This window comes from Cherax quadricarinatus, chromosome 50 (genome assembly GCF_038502225.1).
Source record: "Cherax quadricarinatus isolate ZL_2023a chromosome 50, ASM3850222v1, whole genome shotgun sequence".
Lineage (NCBI taxonomy): Eukaryota > Metazoa > Arthropoda > Malacostraca > Decapoda > Parastacidae > Cherax > Cherax quadricarinatus.
This window is the reverse complement of record NC_091341.1, coordinates 20,431,290-20,455,378: the sequence shown is the minus strand read 5'-3', so window position 1 is coordinate 20,455,378 and position 24,089 is coordinate 20,431,290. Positions and strand designations below refer to the sequence as shown.

The following is a 24,089-nucleotide window of genomic DNA, read 5'->3' as shown; positions in this document are numbered from 1 at the left end:
ACTGTTGAGTAGACTTCAGGATGTACATGTTTATAGAGGGGCCACAGATATATCAGATCACTTTTTAGTTGTAGCTACACTGAGAGTAAAAGGTAGATGGGATACAAGGAGAATAGAAGCATCAGGGAAGAGAGAGGTGAAGGTTTATAAACTAAAAGAGGAGGCAGTTAGGGTAAGATATAAACAGCTATTGGAGGATAGATGGGCTAATGAGAGCATAGGCAATGGGGTCGAAGAGGTATGGGGTAGGTTTAAAAATGTAGTGTTGGAGTGTTCAGCAGAAGTTTGTGGTTACAGGAAGGTGGGTGCGGGAGGGAAGAGGAGCGACTGGTGGAATGATGATGTAAAGAGAGTAGTAAGGGAGAAAAAGTTAGCATATGAGAAGTTTTTACAAAGTAGAAGTGATGCAAGGAGAAAAAGAGAGAGGTTAAGAGAGTGGTGAAGCAATGTAAAAAGAGAGCAAATGAGAGTGTGGGTGAGATGTTATCAACAAATTTTGTTGAAAATAAGAAAAAGTTTTGGAGTGAGATTAACAAGTTAAGGAAGCCTAGAGAACAAATGGATTTGTCAGTTAAAAATAGGAGAGGAGAGTTATTAAATGGAGAGTTAGAGGTATTGGGAAGATGGAGGGAATATTTTGAGGAATTGTTAAATGTTGATGAAGATAGGGAAGCTGTGATTTCATGTATAGGGCAAGGAGGAATAACATCTTGTAGGAGTGAGGAAGAGCCAGTTGTGAGTGTGGGGAAAGTTCGTGAGGCAGTAGGTAAAATGAAAGGGGGTAAGGCAGCCGGGATTGATGGGATAAAGATAGAAATGTTAAAAGCAGGTGGGGACATAGTTTTGGAGTGGTTGGTGCAATTATTTAATAAATGTATGGAAGAGGGTAAGGTACCTAGGGATTGGCAGAGAGCATGCATAGTTCCTTTGTATAAAGGCAAAGGGGACAAAAGAGAGTGCAAAAATTATAGGGGGATAAGTTTGTTGAGTGTACCTGGTAAAGTGTATGGTAGAGTTATTATTGAAAGAATTAAGAGTAAGACGGAGAATAGGATAGCAGATGAACAAGGAGGCTTTAGGAAGGGTAGGGGGTGTGTGGACCAGGTGTTTACAGTGAAACACATAAGTGAACAGTATTTAGAAAAGGCTGAAGAGGTCTTTGTGGCATTTATGGATTTGGAAAAGGCGTATGACAGGGTGGATAGGGGGGCAATGTGGCAGATGTTGCAGGTGTATGGTGTAGGAGGTAGGTTACTGAAAGCAGTGAAGAGTTTTTACGAGGATAGTGAGGCTCAAGTTAGAGTATGTAGGAAAGAGGGAAATTATTTCCCAGTAAAAGTAGGCCTTAGACAAGGATGTGTGATGTCACTGTGGTTGTTTAATATATTTATAGATGGGGTTGTAAGAGAAGTAAATGCGAGGGTCTTGGCAAGAGGCGTGGAGTTAAAAGATAAAGAATCACACAAAGTGGGAGTTGTCACAGTTGCTCTTTGCTGATGACACTGTGCTCTTTGGAGATTCTGAAGAGAAGTTGCAGAGATTGGTGGATGAATTTGGTAGGGTATGCAAAAGAAGAAAATTAAAAGTGAATACAGGAAAGAGTAAGGTTATGAGGATAACAAAAAGATTAGGTGATGAAAGATTGGATATCAGATTAGAGGGAGAGAGTATGGAGGAGGTGAATGTATTCAGATATTTGGGAGTGGACGTGTCAGCGGATGGGTCTATGAAAGATGAGGTGAATCATAGAATTGATGAGGGGTAAAGGGTGAGTGGTGTACTTAGGAGTCTGTGGAGACAAAGAACTTTGTCCTTGGAGGCAAAGAGGGGAATGTATGAGAGTATAGTTTTACCAACGCTCTTATATGGGTGTGAAGCATGGGTGATGAATGTTGCAGCGAGGAGAAGGCTGGAGGCAGTGGAGATGTCATGTCTGAGGGCAATGTGTGGTGTGAATATAATGTAGAGAATTCGTAGTTTGGAAGTTAGGAGGTGCAGGATTACCAAAACTGTTGTCCAGAGGGCTGAGGAAGGGTTGTTGAGGTGGTTCGGACATGTAGAGAGAATGGAGCGAAACAGAATGACTTCAAGAGTGTATCAGTCTGTAGTGGAAGGAAGGCGGGGTAGGGGTTGGCCTAGGAAAGGTTGGAGGGAGGGGGTAAAGGAGGTTTTGTGTGCGAGGGGCTTGGACTTCCAGCAGGCATGCGTGAGCGTGTTTGATAGGAGTGAATGGAGACAAATGGTTTTTAATACTTGACGTGCTGTTGGAGTGTGAGCTAAGTAACATTTATGAAGGGGTTCAGGGAAACCAGCAGGCCGGACTTGAGTCCTGGAGATGGGAAGTACAGTGCCTGCACTCTGAAGGAGGGGTGTTAATGTTGCAGTTTAAAAACTGTAGTGTAAAGCACCCTTCTGGCAAGACAGTGATGGAGTGAATGATGGTGAAAGTTTTTCTTTTTCGGGCCACCCTGCCTTGGTGGGAATCGGCCAGTGTGATAATAAAAAATAAATAATAATCACCTTACTCTTTTCTATGGTCACTTTCAACTTTCTACCTTTACACACACTCCCAAATTCGTCCACTAACCTTTGCAATTTTTCTTTAGAATCTCCCATAAGCACAGTATCAGCAAAAAGTAACTGTGTCACTTCCCATTTTGCATTTAATTCCCCATAATTTTCTCAGTTTTTTAAGACATTGGCTGAAAAAGAAACACTTTTTACCATCATTCACATTATCACTGTCTTCCCACAGGTGTGCACATACAACAGTTTAGGTGCCTCTCCAAACAATAAATATTTCTAATCTCACTGTACTTCCCATGTCAGTTATTTTTATCAAATGCACTAATCATTTGCATTTGAAAGTTTGATGCATGTGTGGTGTGCTCATAATGTTTTGGTAAAAGTCAGACAAAAAATGTTGATTTTATAAGCACAACAGTTTCATAAGAGCTTCAGAAATTCAGTAGTTCAGAAAGACCTCAGCCCAACTCTATGCCATATATGTAGTGCCCCACTATATGTAAAAGTGAACATAAATGTAGATAAATATAAAAAGAAAATGTAAATACAGGTAAACTTGAGAGGGGAATTTGAAAGGAGATATACGGTAGTGTACATTCAAACATTCATCAGCCAAATCTCACCTGATAATATGTTAGCAATGGTACGATGAAGCGCAGCATAAAGAGCATCAGTGCACAAAGCATAAATATCAGCACCAGTGAGCGTTAAGGGCAACATCTCTGCGATGTTTGTCAGTGACACACTTGACTCCATTGGTATCCTGAAACGTAAAGGTCTGGACTAGTGAGGGTTAACAGCAACACCTCTGTAATGTTCACCAGCAACACACTCAATTCCAGATGTAACCTCAGTTTTTGCATAAGGAAGCAGGATCATCTACTTCCACCATGGTTCAATTTTGTCAGCAACACCTGATGTAGTATACTGCAGCAGCCACTGCACATCTGTTTGCCCTGGGAACACCCTAAACTGGGAAGAGTCACTATTGTCTTTGCATAACAGTCAGGTGTTTTGAAAGTGTAACTTCACCTGCTTCCTTTTGGATCAAAGTGAAAAAATACCCTAAACTTTCTGCAACTGCTCTAAGAACCCTTCTTCCCTTTCCTTCAACATACCTCTGTTAGACTGTGAATGGATATTCAATCCCCACTGCACATGTCACTGTCCTCAATCAAGCTATGACTTGATAAGCTGGTAAATTAAAAGTTGGCTCAACTTCAGCATCAATCAAGTTAGATGTTTTAACATGCCTACTGAATAAATATTAGTAACTTTTTATTATTTTTCTTAACTGAATGTCATATACTGTTTTAACATTGTCAATAAAATATATAATTTTCCCCAAGTTAGCAACACTACATTGGTTCATGGCAAATGGGAAAACAAACTGTCAGTCTGCCACATCAGACAGTTTGAGAAGTGCTGATAAAGAGAGTAGAAAATGAAGGAGCAAACCACAAAGATGGTTTACTATGTAATATAAACAGCTGATATTATGCTTTCTCCATGGAAAAGTGGAGAAGAATCCTTCCACATATGGACCAATATACTAGCCCCCCCTTAAATCAGGGATAATCACAGATAGCACTACAGACCACTACCCTACCTTCCTCCTGACAAACATTAGTAAACCACCACTTGAATTCAACAAAGTCTCATTTAGACTCCATGACGAGGCCTCAATAAGGAAGTTCACAGCTGACCTAGAGATTGTTGACTGGCCTACAGAATTCTCCAAGGCCAATGGTATTGATGACTGGACAGACATTTTTCTTAACAAATTACTTAGACTATACAACAAACATTGTCCTATAAAAACGAAACAGATCACAAACAAACGGCTTGGTTGCCCATGGCTAACTAGTACCATTCTGAAATCCATTGACAAGAAACACCAATATGAAAAGCAATATAGACAGAGCTTAATACACAAAGATATTCTTAAACACTATTCATCAGTTCTCGCCAAAGTAATAAAGAAAGCCAAACAACTATACTACTCCAGTAGATTCACAGACACTAGAGGAGATATAAAAAAGACCTGGAAAACACTCTCTCAGATTCTAGGGACCCACAAACTGAAAAAAAACAAGAATATTGTCCTAACTAAACCTAATGAAACACCACTACATCCCACTGACACAGCTAACAAGATAAACGACTTCTTCTCAACCATAGGATTTAATCTCGCCAATAAAATCCCACATACCAATGCCCATGCCGGGGACTACCTAGATGGGAATTTCCCAAATTCCTTCTATCTTGCACCAACTGAGCCCTCGGAAGTCACCGAGATTATAAAGTCACTTAAAAACAACTCAGGGAATCTCTCTAATGTCCCACCATTACTGTACAAGCGAGCGGCCCATATCCTTTCGCATGCTATTTCATTACTTATTAACAAGTCACTAGAAACTAGCACCTTCCCGAAACTACTCAAGATGGCAAGGGTTACACCAATACATAAAGGTGGTGACCCTACAGACTTAAACAACTATAGGCCAATATCAAACTTACCATTGCTATCCAAAATCTTTGAGAAACTCGTGCACAGGAGACTATATTCATTTATAACAACACAAAACATACTCAACCCCTGCCAATTTGGATTCAGGAAAAATAAAAGCACTAATGATGCAATCATAAAAATGCTAGATCTGCTTTACACAGCATTGGAAAATAAGGAATATCCACTAGGAATTTTTATTGACCTAAGAAAAGCTTTTGACACAGTAGACCACGACATCCTACTCCACAAACTTGACCATTACGGTATAAGAGGCCATGCGCTTGCTTATTTCAAATCTTACATTACTAATAGGTATCAGTATGTCACCATTAAAGACACAGCATCAACAACATGGCCACTTGATACTGGAGTTCCGCAGGGAAGTGTCCTTGGTCCCCTGCTCTTCCTCATATACATCAATGATCTTCCAAACGTATCCCAACACCTGAAACCCTTTCTCTTTGCTGACGACACGACTTATGTCATCTCTCACCTTAATCTTGCCACCCTCAACACCATTGTTAATGAGGAGCTGATCAAAATATCGACTTGGATGACAGCCAATAAACTTACGCTTAACACTGACAAAACCTACTATATTATGTTTGGTAGCAGAGCAGGAGATGCATAAATTAACATTAAGATCGACAACACCCTAATTACCAGACATAATGAGGGCAAATTCCTAGGCCTATACCTTGACAACAACCTGAATTTCAGCACCCATATCCAACACATAACCAAAAAAGTATCCAAAACGGTTGGGATCCTCTCCAAGATACGATACTACGTGCCGCAAACTGCCCTTATCACACTATACCATTCACTTATATATCCATACCTCACCTATGCTATTTGTGCTTGGGGATCAACTGCAGCAACACACCTAAAGCCAATAATAACCCAACAAAAAGCTGCAGTAAGAATAATCACTAACTCCCATCCCTGGCAACACACCCCCCCCACTCTTCATAGATCTAAACTTACTCCCTGTTCAGTACATCCACACTTACTACTGTGCAATCTACATCTACAGGACCTTAAACTCCAATATCAACTTTGACCTAAAACGCTTTCTTGATAGTTGTGACAGAACCCACAGGCATAACACCAGACACAAACATCTCTACGACATTCCCCGTGTCCGACTAAACCTTTACAAAAATTCAATGTATGTCAAAGGCCCTAAAATCTGGAACACCCTACCTGAGAACTCTAGAACTGCAGACACATTCATCACTTTCAAAACTACCATTAGAAAACATCTTATCTCCCTGATAAACCCCATCAACTAACTGCACGAATACCACCTGGTGGTTCACACTTACACTCACTCACCCATTTGACCATAAACAGAAATATTAATCTCAATCTTAAAATAATGAATCCTATGATACTCCAATACTGAAACTATGTACTGTGCCAAAACAAAAGCATTCACATTGCTAAACTCACAAACTAGTATTTAGTCACTTAGCCATGATACCAACTTACCTCATAATTTGTAATATTTTAAAATAAAAAATTAAACTAAGTCTGCCCGAAATGCCTAGCCATGCTAGGCGTTCTAGTGGTACACTCTGTAATCATTATTTAATTACATGTAAACCACACAACAACCAAATTCTGTAAATTCAACATTGTAATCTTTATAGAGAATAAGCTTTGAATTGAATTGAATTGAATTGAATTCCTCCATAAGCCATGTGTGTGTGTCATAAGATGAAAATAAATGGTATAAAATACCGACAATATGGAAACATTGTTTGTGACTTGAAAAAGCCCACTGTGTGGGTGAAACGTTGTCAATAAAGGATCACATTAAACTGCATATGTGTTTGTATGTCATAAGAGTCGATTAAAATGCTAGGAGCAAGGGACTAATATCCCCTTCTCCTGTATACATTACAAAATGTAAAGATAAGGAAAAGCTTTCATTACTTCTTTTTCAGGTCACCCTGCCTCAGTGGGAGATGGCCAGTGTGTTTTTTCTTTACACTTTATGTGAAGCACAAAACTCATTAGGGCTAGTCAGCACAGGGACTGGTAAATCTCAATCCACCACCAGTTAATTACATTACAGAAATTATATTTAACTGTACTTTTAAAACTCTCCATAACCTACGAAAAGAAGGAAGTTACTTAAGATAATGTGAAGTGAAAGCAAACAGTTGTAATCTTTAACCCATAAACGGTCCAAGCAGATCTATGTTCACATATGTAATGCTCCAAAAGTAGATCTACTTTTTTTTTTTACATATTTTCAAATATAACAAAAAAAAAGCAAATCAAAGTTTTTTACACATTTTCAAATGTAAAAAACAAAAAGAAGATCTACTTTTTTTACATACTTTCAAATGTTGAAAAAACGTATATACAGTGGACCCCCGCATAACGATCACCTCTGAATGCGACCAATTATGTAAGTGTATTTATGTAAGTGCATTTGTACGTGTATGTTTGGGGGTCTGAAATAGACTAATCTACTTCACAATATTCCTTATGGGAACAAATTCGGTCAGTACTGGCACCTGAACATACTTCTGGAGAGAAAAAATATCGTTAACCGGGGGTCCACTGTATACGTTTGGACCGTTTACAGGTTAATATCATACACAAACACCAGTTAACAAAGATACAACAGAAGCAAACTGTATCATCTACTCACTTGCATGTAACAGCTTTCAAAATTTTGATCTGACTGTCACGGTCTTTGCAAACACCCAGGAACACAAGTTTCTCAAATCTGCAACAATACCACAAAAGGTAAACACCACATAGATATTTTTTTTTTTTCAACAAGTCGACCGTCTCCCACCAAGGCAGGGCGACCCAAAAAAGAAAGAAAATCCCCAAAAAGAAAATACTTTCATCATCATTCAACACTTTCACCACACTCACACATTATCACTGTTTTTGCAGAGGTGCTCAGAATACAACAGTTTAGAAGCATATACGTATAAAGATACACAACACATCCCTCCAAACTGCCAATATCCCAAACCCCTCCTTTAAAGTGCAGGCATTGTACTTCCCATTTCCAGGACTCAAGTCCGACTATATGAAAATAACCGGTTTCCCTGAATCCCTTCACTAAATATTACCCTGCTCACACTCCAACAGATCGTCAGGTCCCAAGTATCATTCATCTCCATTCACTCCTATCTAACACGCTCACGCAAGCTTGCTGGAAGTCCAAGCCCCTTGCCCACAAAACCTCCTTTACCCCCTCTCTCCAACCCTTTCGAGGATGACCCCTACCCCTCCTTCCTTCCCCTATAGATTTATATGCTTTCCATGTCATTCTACTTTGATCCATTCTCTCTAAATGACCAAACCACCTCAACAAACCCTCTTCTGCCCTCTGACTAATGCTTTTATTAACTCCACACCTTCTCCTAATTTCCACACTCCGAATTTTCTGCATAATATTTACACCACACATTGCCCTTAGACAGGACATCTCCACTGCCTCCAACCGTCTCCTCGCTGCTGCATTTACCACCCAAGCTTCACATCCACATAAGAGTGTTGGTACTACTATACTTTCATACATTCCCTTCTTTGCCTCCATAGATAACGTTTTTTGACTCCACATACACCTCAACGCACCACTCACCTTTTTTCCCTCATCAATTCTATGATTAACCTCATCCTTCATAAATCCATCCGCCGACACGTCAACTCCCAAGTACATATCTGAAAACATTCACTTCTTCCATACTCCTCCTCCCCAATTTGATATCCAATTTTTCTTTATCTAAATCATTTGATACCCTCATCACCTTACTCTTTTCTATGTTCACTTTCAACTTTCTACCTTTACACACATTCCCAAACTCATCCACTAACCTTTGCAATTTTTCTTTAGAATCTCCCATAAGCACAGTATCATCAGCAAAAAGTAACTGTGTCAATTCCAATTTTGAATTTGATTCCCCATAATTTAATCCCACCCCTCTCCCGAACACCCTAGCATTTACTTCTTTTACAACCCCATCTATAAATATATTAAATAACCATGGTGACATTACACATCCCTGTCTAAGACCTACTTTTACCGGGAAGTATTCTCCCTCTCTTCTACACACCCTAACTTGAGCCTCACTATCCTCATAAAAACTCTTAACAGCATTTAGTAACTTACCACCTATTCCATATACTTGCAACATCTGCCACATTGCTCCTCTATCCGCTCTATCATATGCCTTTTCTAAATCCATAAATGCAATAAAAACTTCCCTACCTTTATCTAAATACTGTTCACATATATGCTTCAATGTAAACACTTGATCTACACATCCCCTACCCACTCTGAAGCCTCCCTGCTCATCCACAATCCTACATTCTGTCTTACCTCTAATTCTTTCAATTATAACCCTACCGTATACTTTTCCTGGTATACTCAGTAAACTTATTCCTCTATAATTTTTACAATCTCTTTTGTCCCCTTTCCCTTTATATAAAGGGACTATACATGCTCTCCGCCAATCCCTAGGTACCTTCCCCTCTTTCATACATTTATTAAACAAAAATACCAACCACTCCAACACTATATCCCCCCCTGCTTTTTACATTTCTATCATGATCCCATCAGTTCCAGCTGCTTTACCCCCTTTCATTCTACGTAATGCCTCACGTACCTCCACCACACTTACATTCTGCTCTTCTTCACTCCTAAAAGATGGTATACCTCCCTGGCCAGTGCATGAAATTACCACCTCTCTTTCTTCCTCAACATTTAAAAGTTCCTCAAAATATTCTCGCCATCTACCTAATACCTCCCTCTCCCCATCTACTAACTCCCCTACTCTGTTTTTAACTGACAAATCCATACTTTCCCTAGGCTTTCTTAACTTGTTTAACTCACTCCAAAAATTTTTCTTATTTTCATTAAAATTTCTTGACAGTGCCTCTCCCACTCTATCATCTGCTCTCCTTTTGCACTCTCTCACCACTCTCTTCACCTTTCTTTTACTCTCCATATACTCTGCTCTTCTTATAACACTTCTGCTTTGTAAAAACCTCTCATAAGCTACTTTTTTCTCTTTTATCACACCCTTTACTTCATCATTCCACCAATCACTCCTCTTTCCTCCTGCCCCCACCCTCCTATAACCACAAACTTCTGCCCCACATTCTAATACTGTTCTAAAACTATTCCAACCCTCTTCAACCCCCCCACTACTCATCTTTGCACTAGCCCACCTTTCTGCCAATAGTCGCTTATATCTCACCCGAACTTCCTCCTCCCTTAGTTTATACACTTTCACCTCCCTCTTACTTGTTGTTGCCACCTTCCTCCTTTCCCATCTACCTCTTACTCTAACTGTAGCTACAACTAAATAATGATCTGATATATCAGTTGCCCCTCTATAAACATGTACATCCTGGAGCCTACCCATCAACCTTTTATCCACCAATACATAATCTAACAAACTACTTTCATTACGTGCTACATCAAACCTTGTATATTTATTTATCCTCTTTTTCATAAAATATGTATTACTTATTACCAAATTTCTTTCTACACATAGCTCAATTAAAGGCTCCCCATTTACATTTACCCCTGGCACCCCAAATTTACCTACTACTCCCTCCATAACATTTTTACCCACTTTACCCACTTTAGCATTGAAATCCCCAACCACCATTACTCTCACACTTGATTCAAAACTCCCCACGCATTCACTCAACATTTCCCAAAATCTCTCTCCTCTACACTTCTCTCTTCTCCAGGTGCATACACGTTTACTATAACCCACTTTTCACATAGATATAGTTTAAGAAAATTACAATATAAAAAAACTAGCAAATATGAACAGAAAGCTAAAAAGCTATACTATATGCGATACAATGAGCAGAAAATCTTAGACTGTTGATGACAGCAGGTAATCTAACAAAGGGTCATCAGTGAACCAGTGTTACAAGTGTGTTACGAATGATGTGTGTTAGTAATGTATATATGTATATGCTAATGTTTCCGGAGGCCATGGCCCTAATGGTCCAGTCTCGGATCAGGCTTTATAAATTGGAAAAATATTGCAGGAATAAGAACTCTTAATAAACACATACACAAAAAAATATAAATAGTTGCATACTGAATGCAAGTATAAGTCTATAAGAGTTATCTGTTATCTTACATGTTCATGAGGCAAACAAGAAAGGATGAGCAGTCCTATCAAGAGTGCAAAATATTTAAAAGAAAGACGTCAAACTTAGGACAGGAGGTTACTACTGTACCTCCTTGGGTGCTTATTGTTTACCAATCAACTTCCTATGCTGTGTGTTGGGAATGTTGTAGTCATTGTGAATAAACTGGTATTAAAAAAGAAAACTATGAATAGACACCCTTAAGTTTATTATACTTTACACTTGTAACCTTGATGAAAACTTCCTTTAATGAAATTTAAATAAAGTAATGTGAATGCAAGGGTAAAACTATTGCACAGTAATACAATCAGTACCACTGTTACACATTCTTACCAGAGAAATATTGTACGTACAGTAATACCTTTATGTGATGTAAGTTGAACCCTTAAACTGTCCAAACAGATTTACGTTCACATGCGTAGTGCTCCAAAAGTAGATCTACGGTTTTTTTACATATTTTCAAATATGACAAAAAAAAAAAAGTAGATCAAAGTTTTTTACATGTTTTCAAATGTAAAAAAAAAAAAAAATCTACGTTTTTTTACATGCTTTCAAATGTTGAAAAAATGTAGATCTACGTTTGGGCAGTTTAAGGGTTAAGCATACGGTTCAAGGACAACTTAAACCCTTTACTGCCGGCTCACCTCCCAGGACGAAGGAGTGCAGGATCAATGAGATCTGGTCGATTTGTAGCAGCCAAAACAAACACATCAGCTGCACTTGCTACACCATCTAATTCTGCCAACAAAGCTGACACAATCCTGTCATGAAAATATTACAATTATAAATTTTTTATTCAAAATTTTAGGATACCACTAAGTATTTTACAAACATACCCTGTTAAATATAGGGACTGCATTCATGGGAAAGTATATGATGCAACTAACAATGCACACTGTGCATTATAATAGCAACATTCATCAAATGGGAGTGGTCTTGTTGGTGGATGGGTATATGAAAGATGAGATGAACCACAGAAATGATGAGGGGGGGGATAAAAAAAAAAAAAAAGGTGGGTGGTGCATTAAAGAATCTGTGGAGACTATTCATGAAGGCAAAAAGGGAAATTTGTCAGTAACTATTACCAAGGTTTATATCAAAAAGGGGAATGTACCAGAATACAGTGGTATCAACACTGTCATATGAGTGCAAAGCACACATTTTAAAAGTTGCAGCAAGGAGTAGGAAGAGGATAACATGAGGGTGAAGAATTAAGTATTGATGACCTGACTGAGATTACTACAGTTGCTGATGAGCCTGTAACTTATCTATCACATACAGTGAGGAATGCCTATAGCTGGATGGTAGTTCCAAAAACACAACAAGTTACCTGTCCATAACTCCACCAGAGTCACCAGATTGTCCACGATTGGGGGCCAATGAATCCAACTCATCAAAGAATATTACACAGGGAGCAGCAGCCCGAGCTCGAGCAAACACTGCAGGTGAAGAAATCATAATACCAGTACTATAATTATGAACAATTTTCATAATGCAGTGCTAATTTTCTTAGAGCTAATTACAAAAAATATAGATAATATTGCTAATAATATTTGCTAAGAGTAAAAGAATGCCAAAAGTGTAGGATATGCCAACCAGATAAACTCTAAAATGAAATTCTAGAGAAAACACAAAAGCTAAATGGGTATATCTGAGGCTGGATATGGATCATATAATACAAGCAAAAAAAGTAATAAAAATGACTTAAGAGTGGTGGTATGTGTGGAATGGTGGTAACTGGTGGGAAAGGAGCTGTGAAAAATGTTGATTATACTATAATACAAAAATCCTAATTAAATTTAATAATTTTTTTAAACACACCAGCCGTCTCCTACCGAGGCAAGGTGACCTGAAAAATGTGAGGTCTAAATATGGAAAAGCCCATATGGTCAACTGAAAAGAATTATTCCCTGTAAGCCTATTGACATCTTGCATAATCTAAAATAAATTATGCACAAGGATAAAAGAGTTATCATGACTGACCTTGGCGCACATTCTCCTCACTCTGCCCAACATACATATTAAGCAGTTCAGGGCCTTTCACTGACATGAAATTCAGACCACATTCTGTAGCCACTGCTTTAGCCAAGAGAGTTTTCCCAGTCCCAGGTGGGCCATACAACAGCACTCCTGTAAGAATTATAGTGTACTCTATTATTCTCTAAGAATTAGTATACTGCAATACTAGATACAGATTAAAGAAAGGAGATAGAAAAATAGCCATACAGTAAAATAAAGAGAAACAGTATTTTTGTAATTCACCCACATCAACTGTAATTATTGTTTCAATAATTACTGAACAATATCTAACAAGAAAATAAGAGCACCCCAATTTTTTTTTTTTTAACAAGTCAGCCGTCTCCCACCGATGAATTTTATTAACCCTTAAATGGTCCAAACGTATATATACGTTTTTTCAACACCTGAAAGTATGTAAAAAATGTAGATCTTTTTTTTGTTTTACATTTGAAAACATGTAAAAAACTTTTATCAATATTTTTTTTTGTTATATTTGAAAATATGTAAAAAAAAGTAGACCTACTTTTGTAGCACTACAAATCTGAATGTCGATCTCTTTGGACCGTTTAATAAGGGTTAAAATAACAAAAAAAAAATCCATAATCACCAATAAATGAATATTTATAAGCTTGATACGTCTTTCTAAACGAGTCCCATAAATTCCAGCAAAACCCATTGTTGCAGAGCTGTACACTCAGACTTGCTTGGCATTGTGTTACACAAGCACATGCAGCATAAGCCTTGGACACTCATGGGACAGGACTGTCTAGTCACCCCACCATCCCCTATAATCATTTAATTTACAGTTTTCCATCCATTTCTACCAAACAATGAAGAATTACACATATGTGCAGCACCTGGCAATGTTTATTTTGAAGAAATTTCACCAACCAGTAACTTTATCAATTTAGTAGAAAGCTTATTAATTGGCAACTGCTGAAGATGAGGTAATCAGTCCCTTTGCCAACTAATAAGTTCTGTATTGAAAAAATCTTCAAACTAAAGAAACCCAAGTATGGTACACTGTCTAATTCATCAACATGTTGGTAGTGTATACCATTAATGTTATGATCTATCAAATAGATATCAACCCACTACACATGCAAAATATTATGCAAAAGTAGTAATGCACTGGGTAAGAGGAAAAATCATTTCTGGAAACTATCTTAAAAAGCTGCATTAATTACTGTCACAATTTTTGACCAATATCTAGCAAGTAAAATATTAGCTTGCAATACTATTTCACCTTTAGTCACCATTTCAACATTATGTATTCTAATATTCCTTAGGGCTGAGTTGCCTTTTTCTTTTCTGGCAGGCAGCCTAGTTTGGTCATACTTTCTTTAAAGTATTGCTCAGTTTGAACAATACCAATTATGAATTTCCTCACGTCTCTATAGTGATTTTTTTTTTAACATATCGGCCATCTGCCACCGAGGCAGGATATATAGTGAGGGTATCCTGGGGGTCAACGCCCCTGCGGCCCAGTCCATGACCAGGCCTCATGCGGTCTAAAAAGAAAACCAAAAGTTTTTTGTTTTACATTTAGTAATTCATTCAGGAGAAGGAGTTACTAGCCCTTTGCTCCTGGCATTTTAGTCATCTCTTATGACACGCATAGCTTACAAAGGAAGGATTCTTTTCCACTTCCCCATGGAGTGAATTTTTTTTATTCACAAATAGTACTGGGAATGAATAATTAATGTGTTACAACCACTGGGGACTAAATATTTCATGACAACCCAAATAAACACTGAAGACAAGACACCAATGCACACTGTTAATCAGCTGCAACTCATCAAGAGATGAAGGGAAATGGAACAGGTAACAAATATGTAGATGATTTTACAACACCTATTTTCTGAGAAGACAGTTGTGAACTGTCATCTCACGTTCTCTTCTTGATACTACTAAGAAATCTTTTTGAGCTATCGGACATTTTTTTATAAGCCTATAGGGCAGACGTGGCCTACCTATGGCTCGCATGTTACAAGCAACTTTCTCAGCATATTCAATGCTGAGACTATTTTAGCTCATTCTATGCAACTCAACAGCCACATATGACTATTTCAGTCTATTAAATATGGTTCACAAGCCACAAGTGACTATTTTAGCTCATTCAGTATGGCTCACCAGCAACAAGTGATAATTTCACCTCATTCAATGCAGCTCACCAGCCACAAAAGACTATTTTAGCTCATTCATTGCAGTTCTTGACATAAATAAAATCTTAGGATTTTTCATTAAAAACTAGCTAAAAAATTTAGAGACTTTTTGGATATTATTGAATTTTTTCACTGTACATTTGCTAAATCACATTGTCTCTTGTTCATCTTGGTTTTTAGTTTTAATATATTTAACCCTTAAACGATCCAAACAGATCGATGTTCAAATTCGTAGTGCTACAAAAGTAGATCTACTTTTTTTACATATTTTCAAATATAACAAAAAAAAAAATGTAGATAAAAGTTTTTTTACACGTTTTCAAATGTAAAACAAAAAAGAAGATCTACATTTTATTACATACTTTCAGATGTTGAAAAAACGTATATATACGTTTGAACCATTTAAGGGCTAAAAGAAACAATGAGCCCTAGTTATATATATGTAGGCCCTATATAAAAAGTTATCCATATCTTGCAGCTTTCCACTATTTGATAAATGTTGTGTGTGGCTCTTAGTTCATGAAGGTTTGGCCATCTTTTACAGAGTACAGGTATGTGGTTACTGTCCTCTTTTCTCCTCCCCTTAACCAATGAGGGGATTCTCAGTGTTTTGTTTGACCAGTGAGGTATTTTATCTATATATTTTTTATCTATAAACTTTGTCAGCCAAAGCAGCACTGTACATATCTCATAATCAACTTGAAAGAATCTTTCATTTTATTACACCTTGTAGCATAATTACTTCAGTTTGTCCTAACTTGCCTGAGCGACGAAGTCTGCTGGACACGAGGGAGGGATAACGAAGAGGCAACTGAATAGTGTTGATGATTTGCCGCTTAGCATCTTCTAAGCCTCCAACTTCTTTCCACTGCACTTCTGGAATGCGTGGTGCTCCCAAAGCTTCACTACGAACTGATTGTAACTCATCTATAAATACAACAAAAAAGGTGTGAAAATACTAGCTTTTTTTTGGTCTTCCCACATGCCACATATATTCTTATCAAACAAAAAAAGTTCTGTTAATTATTTATCTATAAATGGTAAAAAGAAACCACATGATTCAGCACTTTAGCAGTGTTTCAACCTTACCATGCAAGGTTGAAACATAGTACAGTGGACCCCCGCATAACGATCACCTCCCAATGCGACCAATTATGTAAGTGTATTTATGTAAGTGCGTTTGTACATGTATGATTGGGGGTCTGAAATGGACTAATCTATTTCACAATATTCCTTATGGGAACAAATTCAGTCAGTACTGGCACCTGAACATACTTCTGGAATGAAAAAATATCGTTAACTGGGGGTCCACTGTACATGTATATATTATTTATTTTAATTTCTGATTTGTATCTATGCAAGTTTGTGCCACTGACCAATGTTTATCATACATCTGTGTTTCTGTCAACTTGATTCAACTTTCAACTGAAATGAGATAGAACAAGGACACCAATCCCCACTATGACATCCAATGCAAAGAATGTGATTGCATAAACTTGTAAATAACATACCTAGAGCTTTAAGCAGATCAGTGTACAGTAATGGCACATCTTTTCTACTGTCAGCATCAATACTGTTATAAAAATCTTCCAACTGGTCATCCTCCTTTGATGTTACACGCTGTAGATAGTGTCTGCAAGAGAAGTGATTTTTGGGACATGACATACCAGAATATGAGAAAGGTACTGTGAAGGTATATGGGAAGACTGGTCAACCAGACTTCAGTTTTACAGGTGGGAAATATAATGTCTGCACAGTGAAGGATGGGTGGGGCTGTTGCAATTTGAAGGGCAATGTGTGGTGTAAATATTATGCAGAAAATTCGGAGTGTGGAAATTAGGAGAAGGTGTGGAGTTAATAAAAGTATTAGTCAGAGGGCAGAAGAGGGGTTGTTGAGGTGGTTTGGTCATTTAGAGAGAATGGATCACAGTAGAATGACATGGAAAGCATATAAATCTATAGGGGAAGGAAGGCGGGGTAGGGGTCGTCCTCGAAAGGGTTGGAGAGAGGGGGTAAAGGAGGTTTTGTGGGTAAGGGGCTTGGACTTCCAGCAAGCGTGCGTGAGCGTGTTAGATAGGAGTGAATGGAGACGAATGGTACTTGGGACCTGACGATCTGTTGGAGTGTGAGCAGGGTAATATTTAGTGAAGGGATTCAGGGAAACCGGTTATTTTCATATAGTCGGACTTGAGCCCTGGAAATGGGAAGTACAATGCCTGCACTTTAAAGGAGGGGTTTGGGATATTGGCAGTTTGGAGGGATATGTTGTGTATCTTTATATGTTTATGCTTCTAGACTGTTGTATTCTGAGCACCTCTGCAAAAACAGTGATAATGTGCGAGTGTGGTGAAAGTGTTGAATGATGATGAAAGTATTTTCTTTTTGGGGATTTTCTTTCTTTTTTGGGTCACCCTGCCTCGGTGGGAGACGGCCGACTTGTTGAAAAAAAAAAAAAAAAAAAAAAAAAATTTGAATTATGATGTCTGAGCACTTCTGGCAGGCCAACTACTGAATGAACGATGGTGAATTTGTTGCCTTCCTTGGGTCACCCTGACTTAGTACAAAGCAGCTGATGTGGCTATGACATAAGGAAAAAGACAGAAATCCTGCCAGAGTCCAGAATGTTTTACACTTAAATGAGAGGTCAATTGTACCTCCCCGGATAGTTGCTGTTTATCAATCTATCAATTTCTTTCAATGCAGGACACTAAATTATTGATAAACCAACAGGTGCACAATTTAATATTGGGTGAGCCAAACATACGGTATGTGCAGGTCTCCTGACACCTGCTGCCCGTTCATCTAATATAGTGGTAAATACATAAAAAAGATTGGTAAACTGTTTTGGGTTGCATCCTGGGAACTGGTTCAATGCATGGCTTGGGGAACCTTCATAAGCAATGAGCTTATTGTTCCCTACACTGGAATACTATTCTTCAACTGTTAGGAGTCATTTATCAGATTCTACTGTATTTGAGAAGATGCCAAGTAATCATCCTGATAATATTATGTCAGAAACTACCATAAGTGGCCTTACTACTTATGTTGACAATATATAACACTAGTGCATAAAGATGTAGGCCATTTTGAAAATACTACTTTAAAGTATCAAAGCACAATACATCTTATAATTTTTTTTTCAACCCAGGCCACTGGGCCAGCTGGCCAATGCCATGGTTTGTCTACAACTGTGTTATTTCGATTTTGTGAGTCATAACCCTTCACATCCTATGCCCTTCCTTTACTCCTTGTAAAGATAGTTTAGTTATTAATTCAAACCAACCTGTGAGCTGCATTAATAAGTGCCTGAAAATCACCGAGGACATAACCAGCAGTGCGTTGAGCCACAGTCTGTGTCTGTACTGCAGGAAGCCACTTAGAGAGTAGCCAGTCCAGCATAATGGTTCTTTCCCTTAGACTTGGTACTTCTATACTCTCCTGGTAACTAAACACACTCCACAGATCATCTGTAATAATACATCCTTCCATAGTGTCTTGAAGTACACAGTTTGTGACAACAAACACTCATCATTACTGTTGACCTGCATTTCAGATCACAGAATATTAGGTGCAAAATTGAATGGATCCAGATTCAATTCCTGCGCAAAGTCAGATGGATAGGCAAATTTCCTCACGCCTCCTGAGTGTTAGTTAATTACTGAGTCTCATCTTGAGGAAAAAGCAAATAATAATAATGAATATGGTCATCTTGAGCACTACTCTGTTTGTGTAACTAACCAATAATAATCACATCCTCAGTCAAATCATCATGCTCAAATATAAAATGGTCCTTACATAGTCTTGATTATGAAAATCGTATTCTTACTGTTTTTTGCACTAAGCAAATTATATTATAGAAAATCAGTGGAACTGTGTTTTACCAAAGCTCAGTTAAGGTTATGACACAGAGAGTTGACTGGCAATTCCTCTAAGCAATAACCTCATACTAAATTTTGCTGTTTACCTGAGAGTGAGGTGCGATCTGGAGCTGTGGCTACCAGGAACACGTGCGAGTTCCTTTGGGACAATTTGGCAACCTCCTCCCTGAGTGCAGATACAACACGAGCATCCTCACCACCATCACGGTCCTGAAAATTCACATACTGTGCTACTTTGAGTTTTTCACTGTGGGCTTGCTAAAGAAAATATATTTTGAAGTTTAAAGAAGCATTAGATTAATGCTGAACTCTCAGGTTGTATAATCTTTAGTAGTGACACTGCATTAAAGATATTTAACAAGGCTAAGGAAATAAACAAGAATATTTTTCGTTTTCACTGTGTGTAACTTATCTGGCAAGACAATAATGGAGTGAATGATGGTAAAGATATTTCTTTTTCGGGCCACCCTACCTTGGTGGGAAACAGCCGATGTGATAATAATAATAAAAAAAACTTATTTGCTTTCTCACCTCATCAAAACTGAGGTTCAACTGCAAATTACTATAAAAATGAAATGCAATGTAAAAAGCAACATCAGAAATGCACTTGCTAAAAACATACTTTATCCATTTACAAGCAACATTGTCAATATATCCGTGAAAAAGCCACACACGATCACAGATAGAATGACTGACCACTATCCTACCATTCTATAAACGACCATCACCAAATTACCAGTAAAAAAAAAAAATACCACATTCTACTGAACAATGAGGCTTCAACAATTACTTCAGTAACATAAAAAGATGATGTAAGTCGAGTATGTACTCCTCCAAAAAACACTTAAGATAAATTATTGCCTACTAGCATTTTCATGATTCCGAAGGGTCCTCTCTTAATTTAGAGACTTAAATGACTGAATTAATTAGATACACCAAAGGCTTAAGTGGAATATTAAATGATTTCTGACAACTGAGCAAGACATTCACAAATAAGTTGTGACAAAGATGTTCTTGCTCATCAAACACTCACTGGCTCAATTATTAATGTATGGTTCATACATTAGTTTGTATGCAGCCTGCTGTAACAGCCTGGTTGATCAGGCCCTGATCCATCACGAGGCCTGATCATGGACCAGGCCATGGGGATGCTGACCCCTGGAACACCCTCCAGGTATACTCCAGGTATGGTAGTTTTGAACCCAAATGACAGAAAAAATTGACAAGTTCTGACACTGAGAAGAAACCAGTTGATGAAAGCACAGATGTAATAATGGAATAGTTTATAATCATTTTGCTAAAATGACACCATCTATGTCTGTGATGTGGACAATGCTTACCATAATGAAGCCTAATCATATGAAGAAACTCACATTACTATAATGGATGCTGAAGAATAGCAGTTGGAATATCTGGCTAGCAACGTGCAAGGTGATGAACCTAATATCTGTATGCCTGTGGCTGTGAAACCTAAATTTACTCGTTTCCCTGCACTTCAACTCCAGATAATGATTTGGATATTCTATATCATGTATACATAAGGATATATTGTAAGAAAAAATCTACAATACCTCTATACAATCTACAATTCCTGTATACAGGTAATGTTGACTTTGTGAATCTATAGCACTGGAAAATTTTAAGCAATGGATTATTATTTTATTATATTTGCCAGAAAGCACTAAATTTTAATAGGCTATAATGTACTTTAAGTTCTGGAAAGCTTCAAATCTCTCTTCTCAATTATGTAAAAAAGTCATTTTTAATACAGTTCTAAACTTTACAAACCTTTGTAAAACAGTGCACACTGAGAAGGGCAAGAACACAGGGACCTTGTGTGGAGGCTCGGAGAAATGTCTGTCGTAATTTTGCCTCTGTTCCACCACTAGTATCCCCTTTTAGGTGCCATGAATTAATCCAGAGTACTCCTAGTCCAAGAGCTGATGCTGCAAGCTTGATAATTTGTTCAATGCCACTACCTGGTTGCCCCATCAGCAGCAGAGTAATACCACCTATATTACCTTGTTCTCCTTCAGAAACAAATGCCTCAATGTAGTGTTCATCTTTCCCGTGATGTGGATCAGTCCTGGAACGTAGGATATCACTGGATTCCTTTGTATGTACAAGGTTATTCTTTCCAAAACCTTTCCAATGTGTGGCAATACTTTTACTGCATATATCGCCATCTAAAGACTGTGGCACTTGTTCTCTCTCTTGCATTTCCATATGAAGAACTTCCTTAACTTTAACAAAGGTATCATTTAAAACTGGAGGAATATCCACATTACCCTTATCATCAAATTTTTCTGCAAGTATTGGATGATAACATTGGACAGTGCCAGCAAGATAAAGGCTCGTGATGCCCATAGTTACAAGACTACTCTGCTTAGTGTCAATGTCAGGTTTTGTTTTAGCACCAGAGATTTTGATAACAATATATTTTGGAGGAATTACTGAATTAATCACAGTAAATTCATAGCCAAGATGACTAGGAACAGGAATAATTAAAATATCACCCACTGTAATTAATTTGGGGACTCTAAAATAATCTTTTAGTAGTAATTCCAACTGACTTCCGCATTTATATTTTGAAGATTCCACAACTTGAACGTAGACTTCCACTGCAGTATCTGGAGTGTGCTGGGTAAATTTTTTATTTATGTTAAGAATACTCTCAGCACCATGAGCATCTTTCCACAGTGTGAAAATTCTTTTGACAGCATCTGACAAAACTGCTACACCACCAGTACTGTCAAATTCTATGACAACATTTTTATTATCAATGCCTTGCTGCAAATTGTGATAGAGTACAGGAGACACCAGACACTGATTTTCTGCCACATCTGGACACACTCCAATCATGATCCACCTCCTCCTAACAATTTTCACATTATCATTAGATGCACCATTTCTGGGCGGGTTTTCAAGGCAGCACAAGACATTCTGCCACTGGCCACACCTCAGCCCAAGGCAAAGAGCAATTTTTTTATTGACAAGAACAACAGCATTGATATCAGGTTCACAACTTATAACTTTCAAAGATCTACAGTACAGAGTTTTCAATGATACTCTTAGTACTTTCAGTCTGTGCCTAGATTGGGTATAATTTGTCTGCTTGGCAGCAAATTCTAGTGGGTTGACTATATGTGGCCTGGTAACCTTGATCAAAGAGCAGACATAAAGCAACATTTGCATGTAACTCAAAGTTCTCAAAACTGTCGATTCCTCTGCCATTTTATACCTGAAACAAAAAAATACTTGAATCTATAATGTGTCATTGATGCCTAAAACACACAAAAAAAAGTATCTGATATGTGTAGAAAACTAAGAGTGATCATATGACTAAGATCTGCATCAAGAACCGCTTCTCCTGTTTCCTTAGAAATCTAATCTTACTTAACCTAACCTGCCTCTGCTTCAGACTCACGAGACTGACCACCTACTATTATTATTATCATAACTAAGCACTAAACCCACAAGGGTTATACAGCACTTGACAACCCACTAAGGGTGATGAATTGATCACATCACAACTACACATCTCCAGTGCTCTATTTGCCCATTTTCAACTAAAGAACCCCATTAAGCAGGTATCGTTTACCATTATTAATTATTATAATTATGGGGAGTGCTAAACCCATAGGATTACCATTATTAAGACAAGCCACAATGATTTTATTGGGTTATCATACACTGGAGTTTACCTGGAGAGAGTTCCGGGGGTCAACGCCCCCGCGGCCCGGTCTGTGACCAGGCCTCCTGGTGGATCAGAGCCTGATCAACCAGGCTGTTACTGCTGGCTACACTAAATCAACATAATGTATTATTCATGTCTATAATGCCTGTACCCTTAAGATTATTGTAAAAATATTGTATGTTATGTATGATAACTGACAAGGCTATATAAAGTTAAGTAACCTTGTTTGACTTGGTTGGGATATCTACAAGTTTATTTATGTACATTTACACACACAAAAAAATACCTAAGTTTTGGGTAATTACAGTTATATTAGTAACGAGTAAATCACCTATAAACCCAAAAAAAGTCAGACTTATTTACCATCAATTATTCCTATAAAAATTATGTGCTTATTGAAACAACTGAGAACTTAAAACAGTATCTGTAAAATTACATGGTGAACCGAGTTCTTCAATAACGTGCCTAACAAGCGGCTTTCTATATTATATGTCACTGATGTCAGCTAGGCCTGTGTAACTTATATATGTACTTGTAGAAATAAAGATTATTATTATTATTAACCTAAACTGTCTAGTTACTAATAAGTCACTCTGTCTGACTTTTTTGGGTTATCCTAGGTTCTCTACACATATGCTGCTATGTATGATAATTCTATGTAACTGTATTTGTGTATACCTGAATAAACTTACTTACTTACTAGCTAAGACTCAGAGGTCTTCTTTTTGTTGGGTTTGTAAGGGTCACTGACAGCTCGTGGAGTGTCGAGCCTTAATTCTCAATGTACAGAGACTAGATAATGTCCAAAGCTGGTTAGTTTTAGTTTAGTTTAACCCGTAAACGGTCCAAACGTATATATACGTTTTTTCAACATTTTGAAAGTATGTAAAAAAAGTAATCTTCTTTTTGTTTTTTACATTTGAAAATGTGTAAAAAAAACTTTGATCTACTTTTTTTTATTACATTTGAAAATATGTAAAAAAAAACGTAATCTACTTTTGTAGCACTACACGTGAACGTAGATCTGCTTGGACCGTTTACGGGTTAATATGTTTATTATGCACCACATACCCATCCTGTGGGTGGTAGTTAAAAGATTACAGAGGTACATAATGGGTCCAGGGACTGGGCCCCAAAGT

The 24,089-nt window shown here is 37.7% G+C and overlaps 1 protein-coding gene across 6 annotated transcripts in view; it reads right to left on the bottom strand.

Moving 5' to 3' along the window:
• The window catches only part of Pex6 (peroxin 6), a 29,690-nt gene extending 5,917 nt beyond the window's left edge, over positions 1-23,773 (bottom strand). For 2 of the 6 annotated variants that reach the window (XM_053785917.2, XM_070095493.1), the window contains exons 1-11: positions 23,647-23,759; positions 21,042-22,494; positions 19,340-19,463; positions 18,659-18,842; positions 16,887-17,008; positions 16,138-16,302; positions 13,175-13,321; positions 12,522-12,630; positions 11,836-11,952; positions 7,707-7,784; positions 3,150-3,289 (exon numbers count right to left, since the gene is read on the bottom strand). In XM_053785917.2, the coding sequence (XP_053641892.1) occupies positions 3,150-3,289; positions 7,707-7,784; positions 11,836-11,952; positions 12,522-12,630; positions 13,175-13,321; positions 16,138-16,302; positions 16,887-17,008; positions 18,659-18,842; positions 19,340-19,463; positions 21,042-22,487 (2,632 nt within the window). In that variant the 5' untranslated portion in view covers positions 22,488-22,494; positions 23,647-23,759. Of the gene's footprint in view, positions 1-3,149; positions 3,290-7,706; positions 7,785-11,835; positions 11,953-12,521; positions 12,631-13,174; positions 13,322-16,137; positions 16,303-16,886; positions 17,009-18,658; positions 18,843-19,339; positions 19,464-21,041; positions 22,495-23,628 lie in introns of all 6 variants that reach the window. The other 4 variants (XM_053785918.2, XM_053785916.2, XM_070095492.1 and 1 more) reach the window with 4 other exon arrangements.
• Positions 23,774-24,089: the final 316 nt, after the last annotated feature.